This window comes from Amia ocellicauda, chromosome 8 (genome assembly GCF_036373705.1).
Source record: "Amia ocellicauda isolate fAmiCal2 chromosome 8, fAmiCal2.hap1, whole genome shotgun sequence".
In the NCBI taxonomy this organism is placed as follows: domain Eukaryota; kingdom Metazoa; phylum Chordata; class Actinopteri; order Amiiformes; family Amiidae; genus Amia; species Amia ocellicauda.
The window spans coordinates 9,860,835-9,878,648 of NC_089857.1; the positions used below are offsets into that span (position 1 = coordinate 9,860,835).

A 17,814-nucleotide genomic window follows, 5' to 3' on the forward strand; every position below is an offset into this window, starting at 1 on the left:
TATTTTAGGACTCTACATTTTTTTTTTAATGCATTCAAATTGGCAGTTTTGTTTAAAACAAAATAAATATAAAAAGAAAACAAAAAATATAACTAGGAAAACAGATCTCATAAAATGGAAAAAAAAAAGTATAAGAATGAGAAAATTTTAAATACGGCCATGTTCAGCAATCCAAGAAAGCTGCTAAAGAACAGATAGCAGAATGCAATACTATTACACCCTTCACAAGACAAGAAGCTTCAATACAGCAAGTATTACATGCATTAGCCCTGCAGGAGAGCATTTTATTAATGAAAGCATTCAGCATGCAAAGCCCACCATTCTGCCATCCCAACAGCTAAAGCAGAGCAGATCACTGCTGCACTGCAGAAATCTCTCCAGAGAGAATATCGGAGGAAAGACTCTTCTCATCATGAAACTAAAATCAGCCAAGAAGGCAAATACAAACAGGCCCAAATAAAGCTGAAAATGTGAAACAGACAGCATCCATATACAATTCAGTTTCCACCATCAATGAACAAAACAAAGCAGCGCGTTATTGCCTTCCTTACTGCCGATTATCCATGCAGAATCTCTAGAGGCTCAGTCCATGTTCCATATGCAAATCATACCATCCTTACAACTGACATTCTTACTGCAGGGTAACACCTTCCCCATCTCTCTGTATCTCAGCATAGGATCCATTACAGCAGTTCTTTAAAAGGAGCAGTTAATGGAACTGTACACAGTTCAGTATTCTGTGCTGCAGGCATTAATGGAAGTCTCTCAGGCGATCCAGAAGAAAATGGATGGAAATAATGGTATGCCTCAGAACCGCTATTTTAGCAGGACTGTAGTTTTTTTCTGTGCGATCATGCTGCTTCCTGTCATAACTCTGTCTTAAAGCAGCCCCATCTGCAGACTTTTTTTTTTTTTTTTTTTTTTTAAAGTGGGTCAATACTGCACTAGCATCACAGAGAGCAGGCTCAGGGGAAAGGTTCAGAGCGGTGGAATATTGCCTTTTTCCACACATGTAAAATAGCACTCTGAGCATTTTGTCTACAGAGTTGACTCCGTTGCACGAGCAACAGAAAATGCCCATCTTGCAAATACCAATCCTATCCAACAGCAGTAAAAAAAAAATGCATTAGCTGTTCATTAACGGAAGCCTACATCCACAAGTTTCCCATAAAGCTTTAAGGCTTGCACCAAAGGCTAATTTTCTCTCCGAAGGACATAAAGAGAATGCTTGTTTTTTGACAGTTTAACATTAACATTTAACAATTTGTTTAAAAAAAAAAAAAAAATGTACAGAATAACATTAAGAAAGTGGCGTATACATTTCACTTAATTTTAATGTGTTTTTACTTCTCTTTTTTTTTGCCAGATATTGATCAAGTCATGCGTGTTGTTCAGCCTTCTATTTTACAGATTTATTTTAGTTCTCTTCCAGTCTTTCAAGTCTGTTGCTTCTTTTTGAAGTTCAGACTTTCTTTTTTTTTTTGTTGATGCCCTTGGTTCATTCAACCTCCGAAGGCTGGGCACTCCAGTTTACATCCAATTCATTTTGGGCAGCTGTGGCCAATTTAAAATTAAGCTATATAATGCTTGCAGTTCTCCTTCCTTATGTCATTATTTTTTTCTGTAACTTCTCCATTTGTTACTACATTTCTGCTTCTGGACTTTGGGTCATTGTCATGCTGGAATTTCACCCATGGCCAATTCTTCTTTATATCTACACAATTGTGAGAAAAACAAACATTTAAACAACGATAAGGGAAATAAGGAGTAATTATTGCCTGATTATCATCATGGTCACAAATACATTTTCCTTCTATTTACTTCATGCATCTCTAGGTTAGGTTAAGGATTAATATGAGAAGCATATTTTTTCTGTTTAATTTATTGACTTTTTTCTCCCAGTTTTGCACAAACAGTCATGAAGATGACAATCAGGGAATCAGAAAACTGGATTTCAATATTTTAGTGGAAAAACACTCACCTTGTTCTGACAGTATGTCCTCCTCCATTATCTTCTGGACTGTTTGAATGGGTACTTATCACCACCATAAACATCCAAATTAAAGCATATTTTTCAAATGTAAACTTGTATCACATCAGATTACATGAGTCAGGACAGAAGGACAGAAGTTAATGAACGGCTGAAATTTGGAAGTAGTTAAGATTTGTGCCAGAAATGTTACAATTAGTTTTGGATTTTAACATTTTAACATTTATATAGCTTTAGTGGAGTTTCACTTTTCAGAGCCTTGCTCAGGATAGTTGCACGGTTAAAATATATAGATTAATTTGAAGCCGGAAACTAACCTATGACAAGCATTCAGAAAATCGAAAAAAAGCTATATAACACTAAAATACATTTTCATTATAATATGAAAAATAGAGATACAAAAATACCATTATATGAATGGTACATGGAGGCCTAACACTGCAGGTTTACTTGCTGATAAAAATGTCTCTATGAACGGATTCAGATGTGAATTCTGTATGCATATTACATGCAAACTCAATAATTTAGCAGTGTTTTGTAAACGTAAGCATTTCTCTATGAATCGTGTTAAAATTTGAATCAATTTGAGCATGCGTTGAAGTCAAGTGGAGCAGCAACTTGTACATTCTGTAGATGGACTGAAACCAACCTTGCAATTATATGTCCCCTAGTTCCGCACAGGACAGAACTACCAGCATTACAACAGCCAGTGTATACATGTCTTTAACTGCACCGTCGTGCTAGGGTCCACCTCATAGCTAGTGGCGTTATTTAGGGTGTAATTATTAATATACATTTTAATTTTTACTACAATTTTTTTCAAAAATAATTATATTTTTATATTATAACTACTCTTAATGTAGTTATTTCAAATACTGTGATACTGCGGTACAATTGTAAGTGTACATACAGTAAATGTGTTGTTGGCTACCATACCTTCAATTTTACAAAGTGGTATTCCCATTTTGTCAATGTAACCAATAATAATTTTCTAGAGGTTATTGGTTGCAGAGAAACATTTGGATTTTTATTTTTTGCAAATGTGATTGTAAAGTTTAAGAAAAGAAAAAATAAATAGAATACTTAAACTGCTTAAATTTTCCAGTGTTAGTAAACTTGATAAGTGGAACGTATTCCACAGTAGGAAAACAAAAATAACCTGATCTGAAACATTCCCTGAATTGTTTTTCAAACAAATGAATACATTTCATATTGGAAGGTATTTGTTTAAACATATACTAGGATGATTTCAGTAACTGTTCTTCATTCACCCCAAATCTGAAATGAAGGTAAGTGTTTAAAGCATGAAATAATCCAAGTGCAAATAGTTATTTTCACCCAATGAAATGCTGTAACTACAACTTGCTACAGTGAGGGGGAAAAAGTATTTGATCCCCTGCTGATTTTGTACATTTGCCCACTGACAAAGAAATGATCAGTCTCTAATTTTAATGGTAGGTGTATTTTAACAGTGAGAGATAGAATAACAACACAAAAATCCAGAAAAACGCATTTCAAAAAAGTTATAAATTGATTTGCATGTTAATGAGGGAAATAAGTATTTGATCCCCTATCAATCAGCAAGATTTCTGGCTCCCAGTTGTCTTTTATACAGGTAACGAGCTGAGATTAGGAGCACTCTCTTAAAGGGAGTGCTCCTAATCTCAGCTCGTTACCTGTATAAAAGACACCTGTCCACAGAAGCAATCAATCAATCAGATTCCAAACTCTCCACCATGGCCGAGACCAAAGAGCTGTCCAAGGATGTCAGGGACAAGATTGTAGACCTACACAAGGCTGGAATGGGCTACAAGACCATCGCCAAGCAGCTTGGTGAGAAGGTGACAACAGTTGGTGCGATTATTCGCAAATGGAAGAAACACAAAATGACTGTCAGTCTCCCTCAGTCTGGGGCTCCATGCAAGATCTCACCTCGTGGAGTTTCAATGATCAAGAGAACGGTGAGGAATCAGCCCAGAACTACACGGGAGGATCTTGTTAATGATCTCAAGGCATCTGGGACCATAGTCACCAAGAAAACAATTCAAAACTACGCCGTGAAGGACCGAAATCCTGCAGCACCCACAAGGTCCCCCTGCTCAAGAAAGCACATGTACAGGCCCGTCTGAAGTTTGCCATTGAACATCTGAATGATTCAGAGAACTGGGTGAAAGTGTTGTGGTCAGATGAGACCAAAATCGAGCTCTTTGGCATCAACTCAACTCGCCGTGTTTGGAGGAGGAGGAATGACCCCAAGAACACCATCCCCACCGTCAAACATGGAGGTGGAAACATTATGCTTTGGGGGTGTTTTTCAGCTAAGGGGACAGGACAACTGCACTGCATCAAAGGGATGATGGACGGGGCCATGTACCGTCAAATCTTGGGTGAGAACCTCCTTCCCTCAGCCAGGGCATTGAAAATGGGTCGTGGATGGGTATTCCAGCATGACAATGACCCAAAACACACAGCCAAGGCAACAAAGGAGTGGCTCAAGAAGAAGCACATTATGGTCCTGGAGTGGCCTAGCCAGTCTCCAGACCTTAATCCCATAGAAAATCTGTGGAGGGAGCTGAAGGTTCGAGTTGCCAAACGTCAGCCTCGAAACCTTAATGACTTGGAGAGGATCTGCAAAGAGGAGTGGGACAAAATCCCTCCTGAGATGTGTGCAAACCTGGTGGCCAACTACAAGAAACGTCTGACCTCTGTGATTGCCAACAAGGGTTTTGCCACCAAGTACTAAGTCGAAGGGGTCAAATACTTATTTCCCTCATTAACATGCAAATCAATATATAACTTTTTTGAAATGCGTTTTTCTGGATTTTTTTTGATGTTATTCTGTCTCTCATTGTTAAAATACACCTACCATTAAAATTATAGACTGATCATTTCTTTGTCAGTGGGCAAACGTACAAAATCAGCAGGGGATCAAATACTTTTTTCCCCTCACTGTACAAAAAGAGAAGCAGTTTTATATCTGATGTGTGAATTCCAAAGCAAAACATGCTTTTTTCCACTGGGGGGCGATAAGGAAAAACTATTTCTTCTCTAGCATTTATCCAAAGGTTACTTTTGGTCAAAGACCAGGAGTAACCTTTGTACAGCCATTATCCTACTTTTTTTCCTGACTTTTCTCAGCCCAGCAACACTAGGCTTCCTATAGCCTGTTACGCCCACCCCTTCTAATATTTGGGCCAGTCTCCAGTACCTAGTACCAAAAATGGGAACAGTGAAATTAAAAACAAATATTGTATCACTTATTTCTTTACTCAGGTGTCAGTGTAAATGACAAGTGAGTTAAGAGATAAGGAAAAAGTGGTCAGAACACAGCCCCTACTTCCAGTTTTAAGATTAAGATCAATCTTTTGTGGCATAGCATAGTCTTCGTCACCAATGAACTAGTAGCCAAGATACTGGGTGTGTTGTGTTCTTGCACCACAGGTTCTGCAGACTGCATGGGTCTCTACAGGGCTGTGCAGAATGAGCTCAATTTGAATATGATGCTCAATTCAAAAGCGTTACTATGATTCCACACTGCTTCCTACAGTAGTATAAACTCATGACATATTGCTCTGCGATTATCTATATTATTTTGATTACTCAAGTGTCTTCACATAACCTTAACATTAAGCATGCCATTCCAATTAGGTAGAAAATGTAGTAAAGTTGCCAAAAAGTAAATAAATTGTTTAAAACAATACATTCTAGAAAATTAGGAAAAAAACTTAAATATGAATAATACATCACCATAAACTTCAGATATTTACTGATATGATACTAACGCCAAGAGAATAAATCCTGATTTGTGCCGTCTTTTTCTGATCATGTTCCCCCATAACAGCTGCACTGTTCAAATAAATGCAGTATCTCAAAAACAGGAAAAATAAATTAAATTAAAATGAACAGTTTTTTGTATTCACTGGCCATTTAACGCTTTTTTTTTTTACAATGGTATCCCTTGAGTACAGAGCAGTACCATTATACGTAAATATTTATGCATGACATTTTTGGGAACCTTCCTATTATTCACCTTTTTGCAAGGAGAAATGTTTATGGCTGGTACATAGAAAAATAAAACTAAATATTCAGTGCTCACAGACGTCTGGACCGACTTCTGGCACTGAAGCACATTTGCATCAGTATCGGATTTAAAAAATACTAACTGCAGCATAACATAAAAAAAGAATAATTAGCACACCACAATACAGATAACAGAGCACACAAACATAAAAAATAAATAATGCACAGAAAAAAGAAAAGTAGCACTCGCCATAGTAGGGTATTCCACAGCTTGCAAAGAAAAATCTAAATTGATGAAAACAAATCCTCTTTTTAAACTGCAGATTTCTTAAATGACGTGCAAGTCCAAACTTGCAAATGTCACAGTTACTTGTAGCTAGTGTTTACAGATCAGATTTATTGGGTTTCAGGTGTCTGCAGATAGTCGTCCTTTTGACACAGACAATGCAGAATTAGAGGCTTTCGGAAACCCCTAATAATATAGCCTAGTCTTTTGTGTTTAAATGCGTACATTAACCATCTTGCATATAGGTGCTGGACGATGTCTGTGGCGATGTTTACTTGAAATATGTGATCCAATGCCACTAAATTATGCGAGTATTCATTTTCGCAAGTATTGTAGTAATTTGGCAATTTTCACGGCAACTACCTGTGAAAATATTTGCGTATACGGTATCTTTGGTAGTAACAACTATAAAAATCTTCAAAAATGGGAAGCCACTGATGCAAATCCACAATGCTACAGATAAAAGCCAACTAAATCTAATGCTACTGAAATATTAATGAAACCAGTACCATTTTTTAGAAGTAGAGTTCAGACAATTTCCCCCAGAGATTTATGTTCTGCTATAACAGTCATCCTGTAGGAGTTTATATTTTTCTCTCCTCTATGCTTAATGGTTCACTTTACTTATTGTATTAATAACATAAGCTTCTGGATGATTTCAATGTTTAAAGCACTCTGTGGCAACTCTGCAAATGGCACTATACCAAATAAAGATTGATTGATTGATTGAATGAATGACAAACTGAAAAGCATGTGTAATCATAGATAATTTCAATAATGCATTTTAGTGACTGTTCAAAATTTTCAGATTCAGTCAGAATATCTTTTCACTGCAAAACTGAGACATCGTTCAATGTTCTATACATTACAAGCATGTATCGTGCATAATCACAAAATACAAAGTGAACCAAACTGCCAAACAGCTTTAGAAAATTCAGGGTTCAACTGTGCAGTAATTTCTGAATTTTATTACTGGGGTTCTGGGCAATATTTTCATATCCCTGACATGGGCAAGACACAGCAGGACCCTGTACACAACCTGAATACATATTTAGAATTTTTGGTACTTTCTTTACAGGAAGTATGGTAAATTATGAAAAACTGACAAAAGTTCAATTTTAATATGATTTACCAAATAATCTTATAAGAGGTATGAATTACTTTTTGGTTCCTTTTTATTCATGTTTCCGGACCCCTGTATCATATCCTGTATCTGGATTAGGGCTGGGCAATATGACTGGGCAAAATATACTCTCTATTTTTAGAAGTCTGGGTGATAAACAAAAAAAGAGATGTATAGTACTGTGCAAAGGATTTATGTAGATTTTTCTTCTGTTCACTCACTTTGTATTTAGTTAAATGATAAACATTATCTATTAACATGTCTATTTTTGAAAGCATTCTTACTTTACAGCATTTTCTCACACCTGCCTAAACCTTTTGCACAGTACTGCACATCGTGTTTCTCCAAACAAGCTACAAAATAAGACCAAAGACATAATTCAAACAAGTCTCTTTAACCATTAAATATGCAAAACTAACAAATACCACTTGTCAAGCTGTCACGGTAAATATGATTTTTGTTTTATCGGACAATTTCCCGTATATATTAAATACATAATCAATATAAATACAAGATGCCTGTAGTATTCCTGTAAAACCAATGCGCAAAATAACAAATAGTTGTGATCAAACTACATTTTGACGAAGAAGCATGGATTAGAACCCTGCATTTCAGCCCGAACCCGACGGGCCCCGACTTATTTACACCCCTCGGGCCGGGCTTCGGGCCAATTTTCACGTCATAGTTCACACGCGGGCCGGGCATCGGGCCTGTTTTAGGCTCCTCCTCTTTTTCATATTTTATATGTTAATTAATTAAAAGAAACTATGAGAAGTTGATGATGGTAAAACAAACATAGGTTATAAAACGTCTTTCTATCACACTGACAAGCATGACAGTCTGCTCACGCACACACAGGTTTCCCACGGATAGCATGCTATGCGCCTGCGCAGACCGGCTCGCACGGTGTTATGCCTGTGTTCCACTGGTTTAAGCGTCGTGCCGAGCCGAGCCGAGCCGAGCCGAGCCGGAGTCCCGGAGCTTTTACTGCAAAACCAGCCGCTGTGATCCGTCCCTCTGATGAGGAGCAGCGACTGTGGGTTTGGTTTGTGTTTCGTTGTAAAAACAGAGACAGGAAACACTACGAGCAACACAGCCCGACGTGGAGAGGACTTTTGCGCGTTTTATTCTTTGTGCTTTACATGATTGTAAACAGCGTAATAAATACACGTTTCTGTTCAGAGATATCAGGAAGAGCTGAACGTGTAGAGACATTATATTCAGACAAACACGTCCCCATAAGAATACGTTTCCATGTGCAACAATAAAATAAATAGCAAATATGTATTATTATTATCGTCATCATTTGTGCTAGTATATATGTATTTTAAACGGCATAGCGTGACTACCTTTATTACATAATACAGATTTGTACCTGCAAACGACACTTCATGCCGTATTATTTATAATGTACTTATCAGACGTCCTTAACCAGGGCAAGTCACAGTCGAAACTAAATACACACGTTTCACGATTAATCATCCAGATACAATATAGCCGGTTATAATTGAACTAAAGTGCGCGTCTCAGTCCTGGCGTTTATGGACGCATTTATTAGAGGAAACCCAGATCTGCTGTATTAATCTGTTCATTAACTGATCTTGTAAATGGACACGTTGACTGAATCGTGTTGTCTTCACACTGACTGTCTCTGGATTGTCCTGCACACATTCACACACACAGCCTGAACACGGCCAGCTGTCATACAATATAATACCATCGGCTGCTGCGATGCGATTATTATCCTTCAGGCGCTGCACCGGTCCTGTGAAATCAGTGTTTAATGAACTCGGATATTAACTGTAAGCAGTAAAACATTTCATTGTTGCTGCTAATAAAACTGTAATTTCTTCGTGATCGCACACGGCACTTGAGATTATATCTTCCGATACAATGTGTCGGATCTCCTCCTCTGTCTCTCGTCAAACACACATCTCCAATTCTGATAGTGACTCGTGTCCTCAGTGGGACGGACGCTTACGGACGCGTCCAGCACCAGCAAGTTAACCGGCACAAAACACGGCGCGTCCGGACGCTCAGCCAGTGGAAACACCCGACTGACTGAAACCGTCCACTGTGGATGCTGGGCTTTTTCTCCACGATGCTCTGTAAGAGACTGTTCTTCATGTTAAGACTAGGAGGCTGTCTTGTTTTTCGATTGATTGGACTTTATTTTCATTAGTCTAACTGTTGGAAACTATTGGAAATCAGAATGGCCATGTTCTGTGGTGACGACTTGATTTTTGAGGTCAGATAACCTGCGTGTTTTATTGTATTTGTTTAGATCGTACAGCCCGTTCGTTCGTTTTTCCGCACGCCGTTGCGAGCAGCAGAGCAGCCTGCCTTAGCTTGTCAAAAATGCCTTTTTACTGTGGTGGTGATAATGAACATTTAAAATAACATTGTCCGATATGTTTGAAATGTTTTATATCTATGGATTTTATTGTAGGCAAGTCAAGTGTTGATTTGAGAGGCTAAATTGATCAAACGTGGGCCGCTGGCCGCTTGGTCGTCACTTTAAAAAACAAAAACTTTAATTTAACAAACAAAAAATGCTCCAAACATTTTTTCTAAATTAACTTAATAAAGAAACCAAAATAAATATACCTACTTTGCCATTAAAAACAAAACTGAACTATTTTAATGGCTGCAACAGTAGTATAGGCTGTGTAATGAAAAAAAAAACACGGGTTCGGACTCGGGCCGAGATTGTGATGAGCTGTCGGTCCAGGGCCGGGCTGGGCCTAGATTTGAGGCCCGTGCAGGGCTTTAGCATGGATTACACTCAAGCCAACAGAATAGACTTCTCGAAGCCCAGAGAATGCAACACATTACAGCACATGTGTTGTGTGATTACTATTAAATACTGTATGTATGTGAACATTTGGGAACATTTAAAAATAGACTAGATAGGATCCTTGGATCACTTAGATACTATATATATATATATATATATACACACACACACATACATTATGACCACCTGCCTAATATTGTGTAGGTCCCCCTTTTGCCGCCAAAACAGCCCTGTGATTCATCAGACCAGGCCACCTTCCTCCATTGCTCCATGGTCCAGTTCTGATGCTCACGTGCCCATTGTAGGTGCTTTCGGCAGTGGACAGGGGTCAGCATGGGCACCCTGACTGGTCTGCGGCTACGCAGCCCCATACGCAACAAACTGCGATGACCTGTGTGTTCTGACACCTTTCAATCAGAACCAGCATTAACATTTCAGGTTTTTTTTGGGGCTCACGCAAATGCTTGAATAGCGCTGCGGGAAACCCCGTACATGTATAAATCCGTATTCCCTTCACTTGTTCATTTGTTTTTCCTGTGTAACTCAAACATTTAATTAAAACTAGATAACTTATCTCGTTCATTCGCTTCCATTGCTTTGAAAAAATTATAATATAGAAAGTGTAACATTCAAGATGGCAACTCCATGAACCCATCTGATTGTAAAATAAACATGCAACTTTATAAGCAGTTGCATCTCCTGATTAACGACTTCAAAACTACTCATTTACTAACATAAACACAATTATTCAATAGTAGCACACCACGGAGTCGATATATGGCACAGCCCTAATCAGGACCCCTGCATCAGACATTTGAATCGTATCCTTAATCTCTCTCAGTAACGCGCTTCAAGGTCACAATGTATCATTGTTACAGGGACTCTGATGAAGAGTGGATAATTCACACTACTTTGTGAAGTTTACCATCACACAAGAGGAAGCCAGCTCAATTAATAGCATTTCATTTGTGTTTCTTTGGAAGACGATTTGACCTTTTATGGAGAAATTAATGTTTCCTAGATGGTACTTCAATTATGTTGAGTATTTTACAAGATATAAGGCAGAAAACAATATAAGAATCTAACCTCTGCAATCCAAGACGAGTCCTACAAGATCTTTAACTTACCTTGTGCAGTTCAATGGAGTCTATCCACTGATGTCTATGTTCTGGGTCTTGAGCACGCAGGTACCACACACTGTCATTTACACTGATATCAAATCTGCATTCATCAAACTCATGGGGCTGAAATAAAAATAAGAGTCACAATTAGCAATCTTGTGTACTTTCTTGAACTAAAATATAAACTTTCTATGTGTTTATGTAATTTTAAAATTAAATAAAAGTGAAAAGAAAATACATAAGATAAAAAGGGTTGAAATCATGGGTCACTATTAAAGGAATATGGTAGAACATTGGTTTGTGTTGAGTTAAGAAGTTAACATTTTAGGTGTAAAGATTAGGGACAATTATTTGTTACTGTCGATAAATTTGACCAACAACAAATATAAATATAAAACCAAAATAAAAAAATATATAATGCTTTGCTTCAAATAAGATGGCACTGTCTACACTTTCAATCCATATGGCAGTGTGATAATGTGTATAACAGGTGAGGAGGTCTAAGCAACATTTAGAAATGTTTTTGAGTAAGCCACAAATGCACCACTGTGAAAAACTGCTCAGATGCAGAAAGAGCACTGAATCCTCAGAAAGGATCAGATACCAGCTCTCAGACCCAAGAGTCTTGGTCTGGTGGAGACAGTAACCAGATTCAGTCCTAACTGATTACCCAAGAGCACACGACAGTTATCTTCAGATGAGGAAACGGGTTCATTACACCCGTTTCAGCGACACCTTCGGCAGCCTTGATATACAAGCTCAACTCTTTGTACCCTGAAGGTTGACATTCCCCACTGCTTGCTTTACCAAATTAAAAGGGAACATGTAAACAGGTTATATCATAAGCCCCTTCCTTACACAAATTATATTTATATAGGCAGGGAAATAAAAGTGGAGATGCAATTACTAAAGGGTTAAAATCCTAAATAAAAAAACAAGTGTTTTTAAAGTATACCATTTTCATATTTTTATAATAAGCATATCATGAGGAGGTTATGCACTTCTTTAGTAGTGCAAGGGGGGCATGTGGGGTCAGAGGGCTTTGGTCTGCAACATCATGTCTGCTAAACTGCCACACAATCTTAACTTTCCTTCAATACTATTTTCTTAAAACACATCCACCTGGGATCTTTTGTCTGCCATACAAATTATAGCCACCACTCACATTTGGCTTATGAATATTAAGCTTATTAGAAATTTAGTAATTTTGATCATTGTTATTATACTATACACTTTAAATGTATAGATTACATTTTGTATGGGCCTACAGTACACCCTAAAAGCAGTTATGAAAGCAATATGTAGAAGTCCCACATCTCTCTGGAGCCTAGTAATAGCAGTATAGAGATCCTACCGTGATGACAGCCTTGCTGAGGCACAGCGATCCCCGGCAGCCATACTCCCGCTCATCTTCAGACTTATAGTAGCTCAAGGTGTTGTTCTTTAAAACTACCCAGCGATCCTGCCACCCATGGATGTAATTGGTCCACTATTGGAGGGGAAAAGATAGCATTGTAAAGTAGTTTTGGACAGACTTTAAACTTGTATCCAACAAGCATTCAAGTGCTGAAATACTACATTTAGGAGATATCAATTAATCATTCATTGAAGGAGTGTGTGTGGGGGTATATATATATATACACACACACATACAAATTATCAGATTTGAATATTAACTAAAGCTAGGAACATTAATCAAATGTAAGGAAAAATAGGATATAATGAAGCACACCACAAAGAAAAAAATAGTTTTGTTAATCTGAAATATTATTTCAGGAAATAATATATTTTATTATTTTAAGAAAGTAGAAATAAAATGATTCAAGTTCCTGAAATATTTTTTTAGGAAACTGAGCAATCGTAGTCAAACTCTACAGCTAGGAAGAAGATAGATTTCGTAATTCTTAAACTAAAGCAATAGGATGAATACATTGTGTGATTCTAGTTCTCTCTGCACCAAACAGCTGCACTTCCAATCACAACTCCAGAATACATGCACTGTAATATTCATCATGTGACGAATTAATTTCAGGAAAATACAAACGTGTAACAGCATCCATAAGCACTGCTTTTCGGTATATTGTAAATTGTTTTAGTGACGAGTATTTTGTAGGGTTTTCATTTACAATGTTTTTCTGGACTAGGCGCAACGTCCAGAGCAGATGCTTTAGAGATTGACGACAGGTCATGTGCTGTCCGACTAGTATACAAACAGTCACAGACAATACTTCAAAGTCGGTTTTACTTTAATACAAATCCTCTGACTTTTTGGAGGAAATGGAGCTAGGCTATTTTTGAATTACAAGAAAGGATAACTACATATGGTACAAGTATATTTCAATCGTGAACACATCAGATCCAGTAAAATGGCCTTCGCTCCTCTCGCAATACAGCCAGGCGCCTGACAACCAGTCAATACACGTGATTAGACACAGACACTTAACGAAGGAAGTTGTTACAATTTTGAGAAATTAAATGATAACCTTCAACTACACAATGGACAGCTAATCGGGGTGTCTGTGTATATTTATATATACGAGATATTTTTACAAAGTATTTTTAAAACTATGTATATGAAGCGAATACATTGATACGTTTGAATATTTGTATATATGGGAAAACATTAGGTACCCCTCACACACTTTCTAGGTGTGGAGTAAAATACAGCAGTTTAATAACAGTTGATCTCTTGACATCAACATAAATCAGCATATTATTTCGTGATAAGGAAATTATTATTTCAGATTAGGCCATTATAGCTAGTTAATTAAAACGGCCCGACCTCCACCCCTGATGTAACCTGACCTTGCTGAGGATCCCTCCGAGTTCAACAGGCGGCCCGGACTCCGTCTCCGGATCCTCCTCGGAGCCCGAGGAATTCCAGCTCTGATTGTCCGACATCAGGTCTCTTCACACAGGGAAAACAGCAGTAATAATAATAATAATAATAATAATAATAATAGCAATGGTGGCGGCAATGTTTCTGCAACTGCAAAGAAAATCCCGACTGCCAAAAAGAGGTTCAATACGTGACAACACTGGTCAAATGGGCACTACTAATACACCTGGATAAAACTAATAATAATCTCGAAGTAAACCCGCCCCCTTTAATGGCTTCATGCCGTCAAATGAACAATATAAATCAAAGGGACACCTTCCGGAAGCCTAAATAACGCACATCCAAGCCGGCTGAAGGACTGTTTGAACGTGATAACGCTACTCAGAGGAGTCCAGAATCTAATGAGCGGAACAAGGGCTATGAGCCTCGCTGGCCTAAACAGACGCCATCTTGCCTGACGTCCAGTCTCTGTGTGCTGCGCGTAGCACAGTGGACGGGCGCTGGCTCTGCGGTGACGTCACCGGCCCCGCCCCGGCGCGGGAGGCGAGCGCCGCCTGTTAGGAAGTGTCTGGAAACGGAGAGCCCGTGCGCGCGGCTGTCAGAGGTCTGCAGCGACACGCACGCACGCACGCCACGCACGCACGCACGCCACGCACGCTGCCCTGCGGTCACTGGCGGCCAGCACACGCAACGGCCATGCTCCGCTTCAGTCATTTGCATGAGGGTTAATACTGACCACTTTGCATTGGAAACAACATTTAGTTTCGATACGCTTAAACAATTGTGTTGATATAATAATCACGATTAAATGTTTTATATTGTTAAAGCCGGATTTGTAGAGACACACATAGTGACAAAGAAACAATACAATGACTGATCATCACAGACGAAATTATATTTTGTTCCTATGCAGGCTTGACAAGGTCGTTTCCGCATGGCTTTAGTCGCAACAGGCAGTTAACTCGAGCACTTGAGATATATATATATATATATATATATATATATATATATATATATATATATATATATATATATATATATATATATATATACACACACACACACACACACACACACACACACACTATTGGTCAAAAGTTTTAGAACACCAGTGTTTATTGAAAATTAAGCAGTTCAAGTCCAGTGAATAACTTGAAATGATACAAAGGTAAGTGGTAAACTGCCAGAGGTTTTTAAAAAAGTTTAGGTTACCAAAAACTGAAAAATAATGTACATTTCAGAGTTATATACTGTGTTACTAAACCCTCTTAAGCATTATTTGGCAGTGTTACACTGTATTCCTACAATGCGCACATTTGAAAGCTTATTCTCTTGGCGACCAGCGTGTTTCATCCTCAAACACATGCGATTTAGCGTCCGTGTCGCCCGCCGTCATTCAGAGCCCAGGGGGTAAACGCACAGTCTGCTCTGGGGGGGCTCATTCAGACGGCCACAGATCACTCAGTTTCGATCAGTTTTCTTTGCAAATAGGCTTGTTTTGTTCAGAGCAACCCAACGATTAATCCAGTATATATTATCTGATAACAAACACAGAGAAATTCAGATCCAATTATGTAAAATCGTTGTGTATTAGTTCACTGTCTATCTTAACATTTTGAGCTCTCTACGGGTATGTGTTGCTTCTGCCAAAACGTGGATGGTCTTGTGTAGATCAGTAGACTGTCTGGTTCCAGAATTTGTCATAATTCTCCATATTTTCTGAGATTTTGTATTCCTACTCAGACCAAGTATCCCACCACACCCCCATTTCAGAATGTGGAGACGGGGTATAAAAAAACAACATTTTCACATCAGAGAATGCTTCACATCATTAGAAAGTTGAGAGTCTCAGCTTTCATACCAGACACTGAAGGCAGAACGCCCCAAGAACAAGCAGGAACTAAAGACCTGGCAGAGCATCACCAGGGAAGAAACCCAGCATTTGGTGATGTCTAAGGGTTCCAGACTTCAGGCAGTCATTGACTGCAAAGGATTTGGAACCAAGTATTGAAACTGAACCTCAAAAAAGCCTGGACACCGCCAGAACCCGAGACTCTCTCCCTGCTTATTGTGTCCGGCTTTTACATTCACATTTTAATTTAATGATTATGTTAGTTTGTCCAGATACTTTTGAGCCCCTAAAATTGGGGGGATCACATATAAAAATGGGCATAATTCCTACACCGTTCGCCCAAATTGAATGTAACTACCCATATTTAAGGTGAAAGTCTACACTTAAAGCACATCTTGATTGTTTCCTTTCAAATCCATTGTGGTGGTGTACAGAGCCAAAATTATGACAATTTTGTCACTGTCCAAATATTTATGTACCTAACTGTGTGTGTCTCTATATACACTCACCTAAAGGATTATTAGGAACACCATACTAATACTGTGTTTGACCCCCTTTCGCCTTCAGAACTGCCTTAATTCTACTTGGCATTGATTCAACAAGGTGCTGAAAGCATTCTTTAGAAATGTTGGCCCATATTGATAGGATAGCATCTTGCAGTTGATGGAGATTTGTGGGATGCACATCCAGGGCACGAAGCTCCCGTTCCACCACATCCCAAAGATGCTCTATTGGGTTGAGATCTGGTGACTGTGGGGGCCAGTTTAGTACAGTGAACTCATTGTCATGTTCAAGAAACCAATTTGAAATGATTCGACCTTTGTGACATGGTGCATTATCCTGCTGGAAGTAGCCATCAGAGGATGGGTACATGGTGGTCATAAAGGGATGGACATGGTCAGAAACAATGCTCAGGTAGGCCGTGGCATTTAAACGATGTCCAGTTGGCACTAAGGGGCCTAAAGTGTGCCAAGAAAACATCCCCCACACCATTACACCACCACCACCAGCCTGCACAGTGGTAACAAGGCATGATGGATCCATGTTCTCATTCTGTTTACGCCAAATTCTGCCTCTACCATCTGAATGTCTCAACAGAAATCGAGACTCATCAGACCAGGCAACATTTTTCCAGTCTTCAACTGTCCAATTTTGGTGAGCTTGTGCAAATTGTAGCCTCTTTTTCCTATTTGTAGTGGAGATGAGTGGTACCCGGTGGGGTCTTCTGCTGTTGTAGCCCATCCGCCTCAAGGTTGTACGTGTTGTGGCTCACAAATGCTTTGCTGCATACCTCGGTTGTAACAAGTGGTTATTTCAGTCAAAGTTGCTCTTCTATCAGCTTGAATCAGTCGGCCCATTCTCCTCTGACCTCTAGCATCAACAAGGCATTTTCGCCCACAGGACTGCCGCATACTGGATGTTTTTCCCTTTTCACACCATTCTTTGTAAACCCTAGAAATGGTTGTGCGTGGAAATCCCAGTAACTGAGCAGATTGTGAAATACTCAGACCGGCCCGTCTGGCACCAACAACCATGCCACACTAAAAATTGCTTAAATCACCTTTCTTTCCCATTCAGACATTCAGTTTGGAGTTCAGGAGATTGTCTTGACCAGGACCACACCCCTAAATGCATTGAAGCAACTGCCATGTGATTGGTTGGTTAGATAATTGCATTAATGAGAAATTGAACAGGTGTTCCTAATAATCCTTTAGGTGAGTGTATATATATATAAGGATCACACATTTCTACCAGATATTAAAAATATGTGTGTGTTCTATGTGGG

General features: G+C 38.8%; 1 protein-coding gene across 2 annotated transcripts in view; it reads right to left on the minus strand.

The window, feature by feature from the left end:
• Window positions 1–14,668, minus strand: part of LOC136755395 (ceramide transfer protein) — a 33,485-nt gene extending 18,817 nt beyond the window's left edge. For both annotated transcript variants that reach the window (XM_066711953.1, XM_066711952.1), the window contains exons 1-3: window positions 14,143–14,668; window positions 12,692–12,826; window positions 11,344–11,460 (exon numbers count right to left, since the gene is read on the minus strand). In XM_066711953.1, coding sequence (XP_066568050.1) covers window positions 11,344–11,460; window positions 12,692–12,826; window positions 14,143–14,238 — 348 coding nt within the window. In that variant the 5' untranslated portion in view covers window positions 14,239–14,668. The remainder of the gene's footprint in view (window positions 1–11,343; window positions 11,461–12,691; window positions 12,827–14,142) is intronic.
• Between the last annotated feature and the right edge of the window lie 3,146 nt (window positions 14,669–17,814).